Raw genomic sequence first — 17,866 nt, 5'->3', positions numbered from 1 at the left:
CCTCCTCCCATCGCCAGACCCCCAGGTTCGGAATCCTGACGTGGGGCTCCGAACCTTCACTCCAGTGGCTGGACTTCTGTGTTCTAAGTGTTCTCCAGTTTGTGAGTCACCCACGAAGCAGTTACGGGATTTGATTTTACTGTGATTGCGCCCCTCCGACCGTCTCACTGTGGCTTCTCCTTTGTCTTTGGATGTGGGGTATCTCTTTTGGTGAGTTCCAGTGTCTTTCTGTTGATGATTGTTCAACAGTTAGTTGGGATTCTGGTGTTCTCACAAGAGGGAGTGAGAGCACATCCTTCTACTCCGCCATTTTGAACCATCTCCTACAATAGCATTTTGAGGTGTCCTTCTGTCCTTTATTTGGGGGAAGTATTCATTGTGTTTTTTGTTTTTAAATTGTAAATGTTCTTAACCTTTACTCTTAATGACCTTGAGGTCTTTTTAGTCAGTGGATTCCCCATAATGGCATAGGAATATTTGAATCATAATACATTTTGGATCTTGAGTATTTTATTTGGCTTTTCTTATGCTGTCAAGTTATGTATAAAAGCAATTAGGAGTGCTGCCCTTGTTTTAGATGAATTGAGAATTGGTTGAGACCCTTTTACATTGGTGGAATTTGAATTCACTGTGTCAGCAAGACTATTTTTGGTTGTTATAGCTATAGGAAATTTTGAAGGTATTTCTTTATGGTTGCACAAAAATTTTGTAGGGAAAATTATTTGAACTTAATTGGTATATTATCTTCTCATATATTTTAGAAACCCAAGCCATTTGTACCATATTCTGATTTCTGATTCTATATTAAGAATAAAGTCTATCTCTTGAAAAGCAAAAAATGTAAGCTTCTAAAGAAATGGTTTGTAACTGCCCTCCTGGCATAAAATTCTCTATTTTTATAATTAAAGTTGATAACAGGTTTCATGAAAAAAAAAACTTGTAGGTAGCTAAAGGATATACTCAAAAGCAGTTCTCCTGTGATGAAGAAAATCATGTCCTGTCTGTTTTGTTGGGCTCCAGCTCACCTCAAGTATTGTTGTTTGTGAATTTAAAAATAGTAAGAAATGGGCTTCCCTGGTGGCACAGTGGTTGAGAGTCCGCCTGCCGATGCAGGGGACACGGGTCCGTGCCCCAGTACGGGAAGATCCCACGTGCCGCGGAGCAGCTGGGCCCGTGAGCCATGGCCACTGAGCCTCCGCTTCCGGAGCCTGTGCTCTGCAACGGGAGAGGCCGCAATAGGTAGGCCACAATAGTGAGAGGCCCGCGTACCGCAAAAAAAAAAAAAAAGAAATATGCAGCATATACAGATTCACACAGTCCATTGAGGTAAACCTCTGGGGTTCAATTAACAAGTATCTGTCTGGCATTCCATCTAGGGATAGACATCCACCTTGTTGTGTGAATCAGAACTTTATTCCTTTTTACTGCTGAATATTATTTCACTGTATGGATGTATACGATTTATTCATTTACCCATTGAAGGACATTTGGGTTATTTCTAGTTTAGGTTGATTATGAACCTTATAAACATTTGTGTGTAGATTTTTGTATGTGAACATAAGTTGTCATTCTCTAGGGTAATGTTTGCCTTGGAGTGGGATTGCTGGGTATGTAATAAGGAATTTGGCCTTTGTCCCTGGTTCCGGGGACATAGCCTCTTAAGTCCTTGGAATTTCCTGAGCGATAGGAGTGTCTGTGTTACTTATGGTGGATCCTGATAGCTTAGTTAACGAGATGACTCAGGATAAGGACTGGCCCTGCCAGAAAGACTAACCATGTGATCAGAGGATTGGGCCACTGAGTCACATGTTATCAGCTGAATAGTTTAGACTCATTGCTAGTGAGTCAGTAATGCTCATGTAATGAAACCCCAATAAAAACTCTGGACATTGAAGCTCAGCTGAGCTTCCCTGGTTGGCAGTACTCTGTCATAAATTGATGTTTTGGGAGGGTAACATGCCCTCATCACAAGGAAGCTTCACACTGGAACCTTCCTCTACCTCACCCTATGTGTCTCTCCTTTTGCCAGGTTCTGATTGGTATCCTTTTGCTATAATAAAACTGGAATTGTAAGTATTTTCCTGAGTTTTGTGAGTTGTTCTAGTGAATAATCACACCTAGGGGAGGGTTGGTGGGGGACCCCAAACTTGCAGCTGGTATCTGAAGTGAGCAGCAGTCTTGTGGCTGACTTTGCCTTTAACCTGTGAAGTTTAACCTAACTCCAGGTGGTTGATGTCAGAACTCATTGCACTGAGTCATGTGGCAGGTATATGCTTAACTTTATAAGAAACTGCCGAGCTTCCAGAAGGCACTGCCGTTGCATTCCCACCCGCAACATATGAAGGTTTCCAGTTATGCATATGTTAGACTGATACTGTTCCATAGCTCTTACATGTTCTGTTCTGGATTTATTTTGCTTTTGTTATTTTGCTTTTGTTATTCTTTTTCTTGTGTTTCAGTTAAGGTAATTTTTATTGACTTACCTTTAAATTTACTGATTCTCTTCTCAGCAATGGTAGATCAACTGATCAGCCCATCAGAGGCATTCATCATCTTTGTTACAGTATCTTTCATTTCTGGTATTTCTATTATAGTTTCTGTTTCTCTGCTGAAATCACCCATATGATCTTGCATGTTGCCCACCATTTCCACAACATATTAACCATAGTTATTTTAAATTCGGTCAGCTCCAAAATCCTTGGCATATCAGATTCTGGTTCTGATGGTTACTTCACTCTGTGTTTGGTTTTTTTGTTTTTGTTTGTTTATTTTTTGGAGTTCATGGTTTTTTTAAAAAAATTTTTATTAGAGTATAGTTAATTTACAATGTTATGTTAGTTTCAGGTGTACAGCAAAGTGAATCAGTTATACATACACATATATTAACTCTTTAAGATTCTTTTCCCATATAGGTCATTACAGAGTATTGAGTAGAGTTCCCTGTGCTATACAGTAGGTCCTTAATTAGTTATCTATTTTATATATTGTAGTGTGTATATATCAATCCCAGTCTCCCAATTTATCCCTCCCCACCCCCTTCCCCACTGGTAACTGATTAAGGACCTACTGTATAGGTATTTACAAACATAAATTTGTTTTTCTATTTACAAACATAAATTTGTTTTTTACATCTGCAACTCTGTTTCTGTTTTGTAAGTAAGTTCGTTGGTACCATTTTTTTAGATTCCACATATAAGTGATATCATATGATATTTGTCTTTCTCTGACTCAGTATGACAATCTCTAGGTCCATTCATCTTGCTACAAATGGCATTATTTTGTTCTTTTTTATGGCTAAATATATTCCATTGTATATATGTACCACATCTTCTTTATCCACTCCTCTGTTGATGGACATTTAGATTGCTTCCATGTCTTGGCTATTGTAAATGGTGCTGCCGTGAACATTGGGGTGCATGTATCTTTTCGAATTATGGTTTTCTCCAGATATATGCCCAGGAATGGGATTGCTGGATCATACGGTAGCTCTATTTTTAGGTTTTTAAGAAACCTCCATACTGTTCTCCATAGTGGTTGTACCAGTTTACAGTCCCACCAAGCTCAAATTTAATTGGCTCAAGTTACAAAGGTCCCCAAGGAGGGCCTGGGAGGCCACCTGGGGAGAACCTGGGAGAGGTTCCCTGCCAGTACCCACCACCCCGGTTAATTCACTCTTAAGAACACATCTTTTCTTGTTTTCAGATGCATCTGTGTATTTTGTTGAAAGCAGCACATTTTGTGTAGGGCAGTAGATTGATGAATGTTTTTTCTGCCTAAAAATTGGCAGGCCTTTCCTGCTGCTTAGACCTTTACTGCAGAATTTGAATTAATCTAGTTATAAGTTATGTTTGGTTTGAGGTTCATGGTTGCTGTGATTAATCTTAGTGGCTTCAAGTTCCTGTAGCAATACATTGCATTCCTGATTGGGGATGGATTACCAGAGCAGTGTCTCTTCCGACCTTGAGTTTAGGGCTTCCCTTTGTACTGTGCCTCGGAGAGTTGTTAAGTCTCTGATGCTGTTGTTGCTTTCCTGTCCTTCTCCCAGAAGCGTTCTGTTATTTGAAGCTTGACTGGAGGCAGGGGAGGGACTGACATTCTCGGATTAAGGGGACGCTTTAGGCACTGTGTGTTTCAGGTCACTGTGTCTTGATACACTTGCACCTCCACAGCTAGTTGTAGGCCCGGTGATACTCCTGCTGCCTCCTCAAGAGTAGGGTTTTTCTCCCCTGTTCCCTTTCATCAGCTGCAGTGACTTTTCATAGGTACCCTAAGGGTGGCAGCATTTGTGGCCCTTTTCCCCCATAGAATAACATTTACGTAGGAGAGATGGGAGAAAGGGTCTGATAGTTTCTTGACTCTCCCACATTCCACTGCTGGGTCTGCAACACAGTTGACCCTTAGGGCTCTTTCCAGTCTTTTCTTTGAGCACCTGGTAGAGTTTGCAAGAGAGTGCAGACTCCACTAATTTCTGCAGCTCCCAGGACTTCCCACTGTCCTGTCAGCACCAGTCCATTACTAACTCATGCTGAACGGTTTCTTCCAGCGTCTGCTTATAGCTCTCCTATGTAAACTAGTGCCGACGGCCCGTCTTTCCAGGCAGGTGCCGGCCCCTCTTTAGATTTGGGCCAGTTGCAACCTCAGCTCTCTGATGGGTTTGAAGAAAGTCATAATTTGAAGTTAATCTGGACTTTTATTTATTTTTTTTCTTTTGGAAGGGTGGAAGCAATATTCCCTTTAGCTCTACATTTCAGAATTGGAAGCTGGAAGTACTGTGGTTTTCAAAATATATATATATATATTTTGAATTAAAAACATAAGCGTAATTAATTTCACATTCACAATTCAGAAAGTAATGAGCCATTCTTAGTTTTCTATCCAAAAGAATTTTTTATTTTTCTTTTAATTATAAAGGTGATAAGATTATAGAAAGTTTGGGAAGTACAAAACTGAAAGAGCCATGCGTGTGTTTCTGTTCCTCTTGGTCTTTTCATAGTGGTATTTTTAGATTTCCCCTCATTTATCGCTAGTTCCCATATTAACATATAGCCATACATGGCTTCATAGTCTTACAGAAGTTTCATAGAAGTTTTAAAATTCTGTCTAGGGAGGGTTAAGAGCAAATGGTGACATCTGTCATTGTATAGTTTGGGACATAAATTATATGGACTGCTCTGTTTCTAAAAACCTTTTTCTCCACTTGGCACATTTATGTGTTTTTTTCCTATTACAGAGTCTTCTCTCCCATTCCTGCAGAGCCTCTGCCCAGCCAGAGCCCTTGCCTGAGTCCTGCAGGGCAGTTATGTCTGTCTCCTTATGTGCATTTAGGAAAGCCTACTCCACAGGCCTCCCTGCCATTCAGTTTCATTTGATCCCATAGCAACTCTTATTTGGCCTAATTGCCCACCCTGAGTGCCCTAGCTTCCAGGATCTCCCAGTGTTAACAACGGGCAGGGACAACTTTTTCATCTTCGGTTAAATTCCAGTTACTCATTTGAAAGATGGTTTCTCCAAATACATATAATTCCTGACATATTTCACATTTATTTTTTCCCTAGTCCTAAAGCAGGCAGGATAAGAAAAATCAGAACCTGTGTGTGAAGGGCCCCTGCCTGCACCATGAAGCAGGGCACATCTCATCTGGAGGTTTCATGACTGGGGGTCTTAGGCTCAGCATAAGAGGGATGCTAAACTCAGCTGCTCAGGACGAGAGCACTTTTCTCCTGATCACCACTTAACAGTTTTGGGTCTCAGAGAGGAATTAGATTTGTTTGAAATATAAATTAAAAAGGATCTTCCATGAGATTATTCCTCGGCCAAGCAGAAGTAGGTTTTCCTAAAGTGCAATAGGAGAGTGTCCTTTACTAATTGCTGTTAAAATGACTGACAGAGGACAAACTTGTAATGGAAAAAGGAAATGAACAATTAAACACCGTATTTCAGGCAATCATACTTGATAATTTGGTAATTTAGATAAATTTCTATTAAATTCAAATGAGTTCAGTATACTTAGTGGTTTGCTTAATATCTTGCTGTGTGCTACTGCTTCAGAAAGGCATGTTCCTTTTGAACTAAGAATACTAATAGGGGATTTTTTTCAAGTATAAATAATACTTATCAAAATATTGCTTTTCTTTCATTCCCTGCTTTAGCAAACTCTTGCAAATACATGATTCTTGCAGACCTTCACTTTGTTTTCTCAATTATTCTTTCTTTGGGGTCTATATAGAGTCATACTAAGTACTTGAATGAATTTAAGTAATTAGGAGTTTAAGGTTGTTATAACTATGAAATTAATTTTCTAGGAATTAATGGTGGGGAGAGGAGGGTAAGAATGCAGTGTATTGATTAGGTTTACTTATTTTTCAGGTTTAATGCCATTCCCTTAGATGGAGATGTCTTGTTTTAATCAGCTTTATTTCTGTCCGCCACATTGTCCTTTCTTTCTCTTTTTATCTCCTGTTGTTACTCTCTTAAAGCATTCTTCCTGACAGACTTTCAGCCGCAATTCACCTGATTATTTCCTTTCTGCCAGTTTGAAACGAAAAGGGGAAAGAAAGACTTAAGGGAGAGGGAAGAACTTGGGCTGGACGCAGAGTTTGAAGAATAAAGTAGTTGGAGATTGGAGGAGTCAGCACTTAGCCGTTGGCAGGTCCTGTTCCTCATTCATCTATTTTAGGATAACCCGCTGCCCCCAACCTTAAACTGATGGGGGAAACGTGTAAGATGAGATATATCTCTTCTGGTTTTTCTGGGGAGAGAATAACAGTTGTAGCAGCACTTAGCAAACTTTCTTTTTAAAATGTTCCCACTTTAAGAAGTTTAGAAAACTGCCACCTCAGGATTTTATTTTCAGTTCTGAGGGAATCAACCTAAATCCCAGCACTAAATAACCTTCCTTTGAATAAAAAAGACAAATGCCTAGTGGTTTTAAGTTGCTGGGTTTTATTAAGATATTGGCAAAATTTCAACATACTTCTTACCTGAATGAACAGTTTTAATAAAATATGAAGGATCACTCATGATTACAACTGAACTCAAAAGTGAGCTGTAGAGAAGATTTATAAATTGACAGATTTGCTTGGTAAGAAATGATTCACTTCATTTGCTCCACTCCATAGAGAATTCTTTGCAGAGAAATGTCATGAACAAGAGAACAAAGCCTGTCTCTCACCAAAGAGCACCTAGAGTAAGAGGTAACACTGACGTGTCTGTACGTTATTTCATACGTCAAAATTTATCAGAGTGTTTTCCTTTTCCAGAACAACTGCTGTGTCAGTCTGGAGCTCCCTATCTTAGTTCATATTTTCTGATTAGTACAATATAGTCTTTAAAACAAGATAAAATGCTGCTAGAGGAAGTAACAATTATTTTTCAACACAGTACCATTTCTGGGAAATAGTCATAACACTGGAAGTATCTTGTTTTGGAAAAAAGCATTTAAGCTATTCACGGGTCAGAACAGAAGAGTGGGTATTTGTCCTTTACCGTCATGTGATTTTAAAAGGTGAAAATGTTCTTTTCTTTTTCTAATTTATGATCCAAAGACTAATTCTCCTAAATTATGGTACGACCAAAACTTTTATGGCATTGCTTCGGTGTGAATGATCACTGAGTGAACAAATTATGTTTAAACAAACATTAAAATAATAACTTAGATCACTTTCTCACAAAGCCTCAGCAAGCCTTTGATGGGGAACGAAGTACTGGAACCACAGCAGTTTTATCTGTAAACACTTAACTTCTTTCTGCATCATTTCATCTGCCCGTTGGATGTTGCGCTTCTTACTGGCACAGTGTTCCAACAAAGGAGTATGGTTGTCATGAAGATGCAGTGTGACACTATACCACCACGCTGACATTGTAGTACCACTATAAATGTGGTCAGAATCAGACTCAGTGTTGACACTGACATTGTTGACATTGTCCTTGGAAAAGGTGTTAACTTTCGAGGATCCTCCTAGTTAAATTAAATGCAACAGTAACTTTGTATTAATTCAAGGACAATGGATGGCACTTTTAGGTAAAGAAAAGTTATATACATGTATTTCCACCATCCTTTTCAGTACAGACCTAAATGGGATTAATAGCCCCAGTGTTTGGTGCTGTAATGTTGCTTAACCTCAGATATCCCTCAAAAGTACACATCCAGAAAGTGAACAAAGGAAACCTTTAAATTAGGGTCTGATTCCCTTTGAAACTCACAGTGAATGTACAAGGAGTTTGTATTGACTTCAGTTAGTGACTTGAAAAGTCTGTTTCCCTAACCAGTACTACACTTCCTTTTTTATATTTATTATTTCCTATTCTAACAAAACTTGAGCAAGCAAACGAGTTGATGCAGATCATGTTAAACTGTAAAAGGGATACTGCCATCTTAAAGGCTGAATGTAGAACTTCCACCATCACCAAATTACACAATGAATAAAAGTACAAGACACGTAATTCAGACTGTACCTCAGCATTAACGGTTAATAGATATTATATACTTTTATATCTGTCTAATATTTTTACAATCACCAGATACACCATCATTAAATACAAGTTACAGAAATGTGTAGACACCATTAGTAAGAGGGGGGACTTATTGCTTACGTCAGCAAGCAGCAGATGAGGGCACAGGATTTGAACTGAAGGGAACTACTTTCTATCACCAGTGGCATTAAGAGATAACACTGCATTTCACAAAGCACTGCTTTTTATCTAGTTTATAGAACCAAGAGCAGTATATATCAGACCAATAACCACTACTTTAATATGTATTATAGAATTTTAAAGGACCTACCTTACAAGTGGTACCTACCTATTCTATAAATATGCATGTCGTGAACAAATGAATAGTAGTTGCTATTTTTCACAATATTGGCTTATAACGTGACCACACTAGAACTACTTTGCTTTATTTTCTAGAGGGCTACTGGTATCAGAAATGGAGTTAACACTGCTTATGTAGTTACACCTACAAAATTCAGACCCTTAAAGATGTGGTCTCTTAGTCCCAATTTCATCCAACCATTTTTCCCCACTGAAAAAACCTGTCATTTGTACCTTATTTCCTTTCACCTTCTTTATTCTGATCAAAATCATTAGCAATAGACAACTATAGAAAAATCTTTAAAAAAATTTTAACTTAGCTTAGTGCTTTGGGCTATAATATATACCAGTGTTCTGCTGCCTCTGTTTTCTTGCTTCCTTAGATGATAATTTGATTTGAAACTGACACTGCACCTGATGGGTTGTTAAGATCTAGGCTTCCAAAAATGACAGATGTGAGTGAGGTCCATGTATGGGGGTACAGCATCAGGATGGTGAAAAGATTCTGGTACTACGGTTGGAGCCATGGGCGCTCCCTCCTTTTCAGCCATGTGTCACAAGACTTGAGAAGAAATGACTTCAAAATAAGGGAAAACGAATACTGAAAATCTCTACTTACATCCAAACTTTAAAAAGTAAAACCTGTAGATTATCAATCTGTTGCTAAAGTGAATCTGTTTTTATGTGTTGGACATAGCTACACTGGCACCCCAAAATACGCTGCAGTCCTCTGTTTTTAAGATCCAGGAATCTTAGTCCTCCATTATGAGTCTGGGGAACATAAAGTAATTAGTGTGTTAGTATTCTGTTAAAACAGGATTGCTCAGTGCACGTTTCCCAGCAAGAGCATTTAGCACCTCCCAACAGTATGAGGGAGTGAGCCCTGCAGCAGGCAGCTCCAGTGCATCGGCGTGGCTGCTCCGTGCTCGACTGGGGGAGGGTAAAATGTCACGTGGAGACACTCGTGATTCTCAAAGAATCAGGCTGCCTCACTGAATGAATCTGATTATTAGTTTATCTGCCGCCTCTATAGTTGCAGATACGGTTCTGACTTGAAACTGTAGAAATGACAAAAAGCAGACAATTTCAGAGTATCAAATGTAAATAAATATTGAAAAGAGAAACGTGTACTATTTGGTCTGACGCTGCAGGACTCAAATTTACAACTAAACAGACCTCAGCTGCAGTAATCTGCATTCTCCGTTGCACTTGGCCTCTGGGCTCACTCTAGGCAGTACTTTCAGCCTCTTCCACACCAATTATTTCATTCCCTTGGGGGAAACAATTTTCGAGAAGTTAAAACTAATATTTTTCATTCTCCAACACCACTTTTTATTTGATCGTAGTACATACCTTTGCTGTCTGAACTTTTTTTTAAAAAAAAAAAGGCAGAAAAAAATAGAAATACTATTTGATTTTCTTTTAAAATGGCAACTTGATTGTAGTATATCTGTACCTGAAATCATCTCCATTAAAGAAGTTTTACTCCTGAGATGAAGGTACAGCATCAGGATGGTGAAAAGATTCTGGTACTACGGTTGGAGCCATGGGCGCTCCCATGGAGACTACCAGAATGAGGTAGTCTTCAGATGAAGGTACAGTGAAAAACACATTAGCATCATAGGTTCAAACCAATTGACAGCAGTCTTCTAAAAAATAATAATAATTCTGTCAAAAGCACCGTAACAGGTTATGAAACTCCCAAATAGCTACAGCCCTAGGAAATACTTTTTAATTCAAAAAATTTTCATTGTTGGAAAAAATTAGTGAATCTGTTTGACTATATACCACCTCACAAGTCTGAGAATATGACATTTTTACACTAGTTTTCTACTTTCATTGTTACCAGTTAAAACCCATGTGGCTTTTAGCCTTTTACCTACCAAAAAAGGGGAGGGGCTTTCCCTTATAGTCCCCAGTCTTTTGAGGAACATTCCCCAACTAGCTCTAATTCTGCATTAAGTTTTCCAGAGATATATTAGGCACATCAGAACAGATTTCACCTGCCGTGAGATTTCAACACTGCATCTCCTGACTGAAATAACCAACTTGCAAGCTTCCACTAGTGACGTGAAAGGGTCACGGGGTGGGGGTGGTACGTAGGTACAGAGACACGTCACTGGGACCAGGTGTATAATTTTGCTAGTGAAACCGCCAGTACTTTTTTTATTAGATTGAAAACACTGTAGTGAGTTTCCTAGAGATCTATTTACATTTAAGAGTTGAGCCATCCATGGCTCATCATAATGAAGCACACAATATTTCAGAAATGTCTACCTTGTTTCTACTCTGATAGTGATGTCTTTATTGGGGGAGAGCTAGCTAGCCTACTTTAAAGAGAAAGTTATTTATTATATTTTAAAAACTCCAGGGAAGAGCTGGGTATGGAATAGCATTACTCTTTTTAAGCTTCCCCATCATGTTTTCACTGTACCCTTTCCAACTGTTTTGTCTCCATGGCAGAGAACTTCTTAACATCCTATTTCTCTTCCCACTTCGAATAAGTGAGGACAGGCTAGTGCCTGTTTTGTGGGAAGGCTCTCGAACAGAGAGAAAAGAATAAAACTTTGGATTAAATCTGAATCCGTGCCGCCTCTTTGAGTAGTGGTAGTGTAAACGATACAATCTAGAAACTCTCTTTCCCAGGAATTTGAACTGTTCATTTTCCAACCTAGAACAAACAGGAGACAAGCTCCCCATTCTGCATACCTGCTGCCCTGTTGAACCCAAATTAAAAGAAGAGGGAAACGCTCCAGCACCACTCCGTTCAGGCAATGATGACTGACCTGATTTTTTCTCCACTATTAGCTCATTAACAAAATTTGCTTTCTTTGGTGCACCAGGACCAAACATCTCAACTGGTGGCAAGCACTGGGCACTGTGAGGTTTGCGTGCTTCTATTTGTGTGAGATCTAGGTAGCCTGGGTCTGCCAGCACGTTGATTTGGGACCCTGGGCTCAGGCTGGTTCTATCAGTGAATGAGTCCACACGCCCATCATAGCCTAGATCGGCCGGTGCTGAGCACTGGTGCTGAGGCCAAAGGCGTTTGCACTCTCCATGATTCTCCTTATCATCCCCACCATCTTCTTGCCCTCCTTGAAAAGAGTTCTCTGTCCAATCTGATTCCTCACTAACGTTTACAGCTTTGTTCATGTCCCTCAGGAATACCACAATGACAGTGATGTTATCGCTTGACCCAGCATCACGAGCTGATGCCACTAGTTTGTGGGCAACCATGCTGCTGTCTCCATTGTTCTCCTTCAAGTGATCAGACACAACCTTCACTGCCTCATCAGGGTTCACGGTGTCGTAGAAGCCATCACAGGCCAGAATGAGGTAGTCTTCAGTTCCATCCAAAACAGTAGAGGCAGAATCTGCATCCCCGCAGATATATGGCTTATGTTCCGCATCTCCTGTGGGAATTAGAAAATAGGTCAGATTTTGGTTTATCTTGCATGTAAATGGCCTAAGCAGAGAAGGGTCCTCTGTTGAGGGAACAGTATCAGCAAAGACACGGAGGTAACTGTTAGGGAGTAATTTGTACTTGAATATTGGGTGCTTGGAGTGGCAACAGACTGGAGACCTGGGGCCCCAACTAAGCTAGGTTTCTGTCACCAGATTACTGAGATAATTCATCATCTACAGAGCATTTTGGAACTTTCAGATCCAGAGCACTTCCAGATCCCTCGCTTGTTTATATTCGTTGTTTTCCTTTAGTACTTGGAGAGAGCCTTAGCAAACAGGTCCTTTGCCTGTTGGGTAACCAAATAACATTACTACAAGGGATACTCATTTACTTCTTTACATAAAAAACATGGAGTATTGAGCAATAGTTCCTAGTTTAGAGTATCATAATTCATTGGCAAACAGTAGTTTAAAAAAATTTTTTTTTACAAAATGCTTTATCATTCTTAAAGTGGCAGCATATAGCTTAGTGGTTAACAATGCAAGCCCTGGAGTCAGACTGCCTGCATCCGGATCTTAGCACTTGTTACTTACAAACCCTCTTCAATTACTGTCCATTTTATTGTACTAAAACTGAACTATCTGATTAGGGGAAGACAAAATGAAGTTACATATACTTACTTAAACGATGTGGCCATATTGTCACTGTTTCTGATATCTGTTATAGGTTCTCTCCTACCCAAGTAAAGTTCTCTCCAATATTTCACATCCCTGTTTAATCCTCAAATAGGCCCAAAAAGCTCAATGGGAACCCTATGGATTAACTCTGCTAGAACCACTGTGGGCCACATACCCTATCGAGCAGGCTGCATGACGGGACACCCTGAACAACAGATACTTACTTAATATTTAATTACCTGGGTTAGTTTATCTACAAAGTAAGAAACTAGTCTTTTTCACAGACTAAGGTAGCCAGAACCATCTTCCTCAAGTATGGTTTTGATTTCGTCAACTTCACTGCTATACTATGGCACCTCCCAATACCCTGTTAAAGCTAATTAAAACTTCCAGTCAGGCTTCCCTGGTGGCGCAGTGGTTGAGAGTCCGCCTGCCGATGCAGGGGACACGGGTTCGTGCCCTGGTCCGGGAAGATCCCACATGCCGCGGAGAGGCTGGGCCCATGAGCCATGGCCGCTGAGCCTGCGCTTCCGGAGCCTGTGCTCCGCAACGGGAGAGGCCACAACGGTGAGAGACCCGCGTATCGCAAAAAAAAAACCCAAAAAACAAAAACAAAACTTCCAGTCACTGGGGATTCAGTGTCCTCCACCAATCCACTTTACTAAATTTCCCCATTCCCTACTCCACCTGACTGTATTATTATCATCATTATTTTCTGAATTCCAACTCTAAAAATAAATGTGTTCTGAGTCATACTGTTCCCAAAAATCTTAGTGCTTCAATTAAAAGGCTACTGCAACTGTTAGGTTGGAACAGAACATACAAAGATCTGCACAGAGAAAGTGCTGCCAAAATTCTGGCTTTTCACCTGATCTACTGTTGGATGTCAAATTCATGACATTCTGCTTCCAAATTTGGTGGGAGGGCATGATTATCCATTTCACTGTAGAAATGGCAACATCCTTTTGTCTAAAACTTTCTCTCTCCATATGCTAGATAACATGCCTCTTGTCAACTTTGGATCATAAATCTGAAGGGCTCATGGGGAGAAACAGTTGAAAAGTGTTTTATTTTTAAAGTGTTAAGTGTTATTTACTTTCTAAGCAGAGCTGAACTCTGCTCAGGAGTCCTTTTTCTTTTTTTTTTAAATTAATTAATTAATTTATTTATATATGGCTGTGTTGGGTCTTCATTGCTGTGCCCTGGCTTCCTCTAGTTGCAGCGAGCGGGGGCTACTCTTTGTCGCGGTGCATGGGCTTCTCATTGCGGTGGCTTCTCTTGTTGCGGAGCACAGGCTCTAGGCGTGTGGGCTTCAGTAGTTGTGGCACGTGGGCTCAGTAGTTGCGGATCACGGGCCCTAGAGCGCAGGCTCAGTAGTTGTGGCGCACGGGCTTAGTTGCTCCGCGGCATGTGGGATCTTCCCGGACCAGGGCTCAAACCCGTGTCCCCTGCACTGGCAGGCAGATTTTTAACCACTGCGCCACCAGGGAAGTCCCAGGAGTCCCTTTTCTTGTCCTTATTTAGCCCCTATTTTATTCCATGAGCTTTCCAAATCTTTCTCACATTCTTCAACTCTTTCCAATTAAGTTACTGGATTTTTGGTAGATGGCCTAATTTCCTACTTCAAAGAAAATTAAGTTTATCAGGCCCGAATTCCCTCAATTCCTCCCTCTGACTTAAAAAAAATCTTTAATGATTCACCTATATCCACAACCATTTTCTATTTTCAAAATTCTATGACTTGACCTCTGCAGCATTTGACCCTGTTGACTACATACTCCTAGAAACCCCCTTCCCCAGCATCTGTGATACCCCATTTCTATGTCTCTGATCCCTTCCTGATTTTCTTCACTGGCTCCTTCACTTAAAATCACCAAAAATCATTGTGTGCTAAGACTGTGCCAGGCAGGGTTCTAAGTGTGGTGCGTGTATTATGCCATTTAATACAGAAACTCTATGAGTTAGATACTGTTACTATCCCTGCTTTACAAAGGGACAAACAGATACAGAGAAGTGCGGTAAATTTCTCAAGACCCGCAGCTGGTAAAGTGGCAGAGCCAAGATACAAACCCAGAGAGCATGACTTCATGTTATTCTACAAGTAATGAGTCTCATCCTTGGTCTCTCTTCACACTAAATATTCCTGGGCAATGTCATCCATTCCTGTAGTTTCAACTAAAATACACACACACACACACACACACAGACACACACACACACACATATATCACTTCACAGGTTGCTAATATTGCCAAAATGGGATGAATTCCCATATCTCTATCTCTAACTCAGAACTCTGCTCAGGTCCAGATCTGTATTTCCAATTGCATATAAATTATCTCTTCCAAGACATCCCACAGGCACCTAGAATATAAAATATGTCCAAAATGAACTCATTATCTGCCCTCCTCCCCACTCCCAAACTGCTGCTGCTGCTTTATTACAAATGTTTTATCGTCTTCTCAGTCACACAAGTCCGAAACCTGGAAGTTAACTTTCCTCTTCCCCCACAAACTGTCGTTTCTGTCTCAGCAATTTATACCCTCCTCTGTATCCCTTTTTTAGCTGTCCTATCTCTGAAACAAGTTGTATCAACAGCCTCCTGAATGACCTCTCATCTAGGCTTTCTACTCTAGTTCGTCTTCCATAATTATTACAAATATTTATAAATACAAACCTGACCACATGGGCCCTCGTCTTATTCACCTGACGAAGTCCAGACACTTAGCCTGGCATTTAAGCCCCTTTGTACTCTGGTGCCAACACCTACCTCTTCCCACTCCCACCCTCTGCCCCAGCCTCCTGCACTTGTCACTGTTCCTAAAACAAGACATGCCCTTTGAGATGCCCATGTGTTTGTATTTGCCATACCTGGGATGTCCTTCTCTGCATACTATCCTCCATGTCCACTTCAGAAGTCACTTCCTCTATGAAGTCAGCCTGGTTTTCTCTTAGACTGTCACTTATTCAAGGACATTCTTTCCCTGCTTTTCCCCCTTGTGTCATATTTTTAGAAGCAAGAAATGATAAGTATCCTCTAGTATAAAGTTGGTTCTATAACAAGCATTAAAGTTACTTCTAAATACTCGGACAAGTTAGATCAGGAGAAGAGGTCTTTGGTTGGAGTTGTCAAAAATAATTCTATTTGAGGGTGTGTTTTAGAAATCAGAAATTTCTCCCTTTTGGTCTTATTCCAGAGTTCCTAATAACTCCCTCAGTCTAAGGTAAAGCCAGCTCTCAGTTTTTCAAGAGGTACTGCAGAATCTTTGAGCTTCCTCCTTCTCTCTCAGCCTCTGCTGCTCCCATTTGGGCCACTTCACAGCTTGCCAGCACCTTCCCAAAGAGTAGGAGGGAAATCACATCAGTGGTGAAACTGAAATCAGTCCTTTGAGATTTTGTTAACGTTCCTGGAATATTTTGGTAATGATAAGCAAAATTTGGGGATTAGACCTCAATTCCATTTGTCCATGTTATCCCTATGTCAAACTACTTCATTTATTTAGGAGGCAGTGACTGAGAACTGCAGTTTATATGCATATATGCATACCACCCATATAGACACACGCACATTGATCTGTTCTTTTTAAAAAAACATAAAGTGGAGCTGAGCCATGAAGCCTAAAGCAACAGACCCAGGTGCAAAAGTGAAACAGAAACAGTACTATAGCCCAATTCTTTGAACTACACCTTCGCATTCTGTCCAAACAGCTTAGCTGTTTACTCTCTCAATTTTAGACAAAGAGTTTTATCGACTTCCCCTTCTTTTAAAGAATTTAGGTCCAGGGAAGAGATTCGCTGAAACCCCAGGGTTATCTGACAAATTACTATATTCCACATATAGTAAAATTAGTTTTCTAATTTTAATATAGTGAAAATTGTTTTCATCTAAAAAGCACATTGTGTTATTTTAGAATTCACTGAAAAAATTAAAGATATAAGCAAGGTAAAATATGGGGGGGAAGCTTCTATTTTATGGAAAGTACTGATTTAAGCTAAGTATGACCCAAAATGGAATGAAAATCACTGTGGTTTTAAGCAGATTTGTATGCTAAAGATTAAAGGCTTCCATTAAAAAAAGAAACTTGTAAGAGAACATTTCTTAATATAGTTCTTTTAAGAATGGAATTTATATAAATGAGTAGGTTAAATAATTCATTAAAAGAAGCATTATCCAAACGTTATTTTAAACAGTAATAAGCACTCTGAAAATCTGTTATTTTCTCAGGTTCCCTTGTTGTATCAGATTAATATAAGACAGTGTTCTGGTAAAGGAAGTTTGGAGAAACAAAAATTAATCGGTTTTTCCTACCAATAGCTCTGGAGACCGACAGACTTCCATTCACCCTCCAGGCACCAAACCAGACTACACAACCTCCAAGGGCCTCAATTCGCTGCTTTTCATCCTGTACAGTAATGTAATAGAAAGAAGCAAATAACTGGATTCAGGATTTATTCATCTACCTTAACAGTAAACCACAGATATAATACTCATCAGCTTCCTGGAAAGGGTTCTCTTTATTTTTCCTTTGGAAGGTGGGCACGGTTACTGAGATAATGCTGATAATTATAAGTGAAAATCCGTGACTAGAAGACTGCCTTTGTGGCACGTGCCCTAACAGAACAGACCATACTTACCTCTCTGTCCGGTTTGTGTGGCTTCATTAGTTCAACAGCTTGGCCCTTTCTCACAAGCATAACCTGGGAATCACCTACCCAGGCCACATGTAGCATGTTGCCTCTGATAAAAGTCACCACTCCTGTGGTCCCGCATCTTAAGCTCTGAAAGTAATTTAAATAAGAGTCACTAAAAATAAGGAGACAGCAAATTCTCACTGAGAAGCAATTTATAGGTAATACAGACTTTTCAGTTGGAAGCTAGACTGCTAATCACTCGATTTCACAAATAGCAATTCCCATTTCTCAATGCATTCTTATGTGCTTGTATGTATTTATATGTGCACACACACACACA

At 39.9% G+C, this 17,866-nt stretch overlaps 1 protein-coding gene across 1 annotated transcript in view; it reads right to left on the bottom strand.

The window, feature by feature from the left end:
- Positions 1-6,922: 6,922 nt before the first annotated feature.
- The window catches only part of PPM1E (protein phosphatase, Mg2+/Mn2+ dependent 1E), a 189,449-nt gene continuing 178,505 nt past the window's right edge, over positions 6,923-17,866 (bottom strand). The window contains exons 5-7 of the mRNA XM_024757665.1: positions 17,530-17,673; positions 17,204-17,297; positions 6,923-12,224 (exon numbers count right to left, since the gene is read on the bottom strand). Coding sequence (XP_024613433.1) covers positions 11,170-12,224; positions 17,204-17,297; positions 17,530-17,673 — 1,293 coding nt within the window. The 3' untranslated portion in view covers positions 6,923-11,169. The remainder of the gene's footprint in view (positions 12,225-17,203; positions 17,298-17,529; positions 17,674-17,866) is intronic.

Source organism: Neophocaena asiaeorientalis, unplaced genomic scaffold (genome assembly GCF_003031525.2).
Source record: "Neophocaena asiaeorientalis asiaeorientalis breed wild unplaced genomic scaffold, Neophocaena_asiaeorientalis_V1.1 scaffold327, whole genome shotgun sequence".
NCBI lineage: Eukaryota > Metazoa > Chordata > Mammalia > Artiodactyla > Phocoenidae > Neophocaena > Neophocaena asiaeorientalis.
Note: the sequence above shows the minus strand (reverse complement) of the source record. Positions and strands in the feature narration are given on the sequence as shown.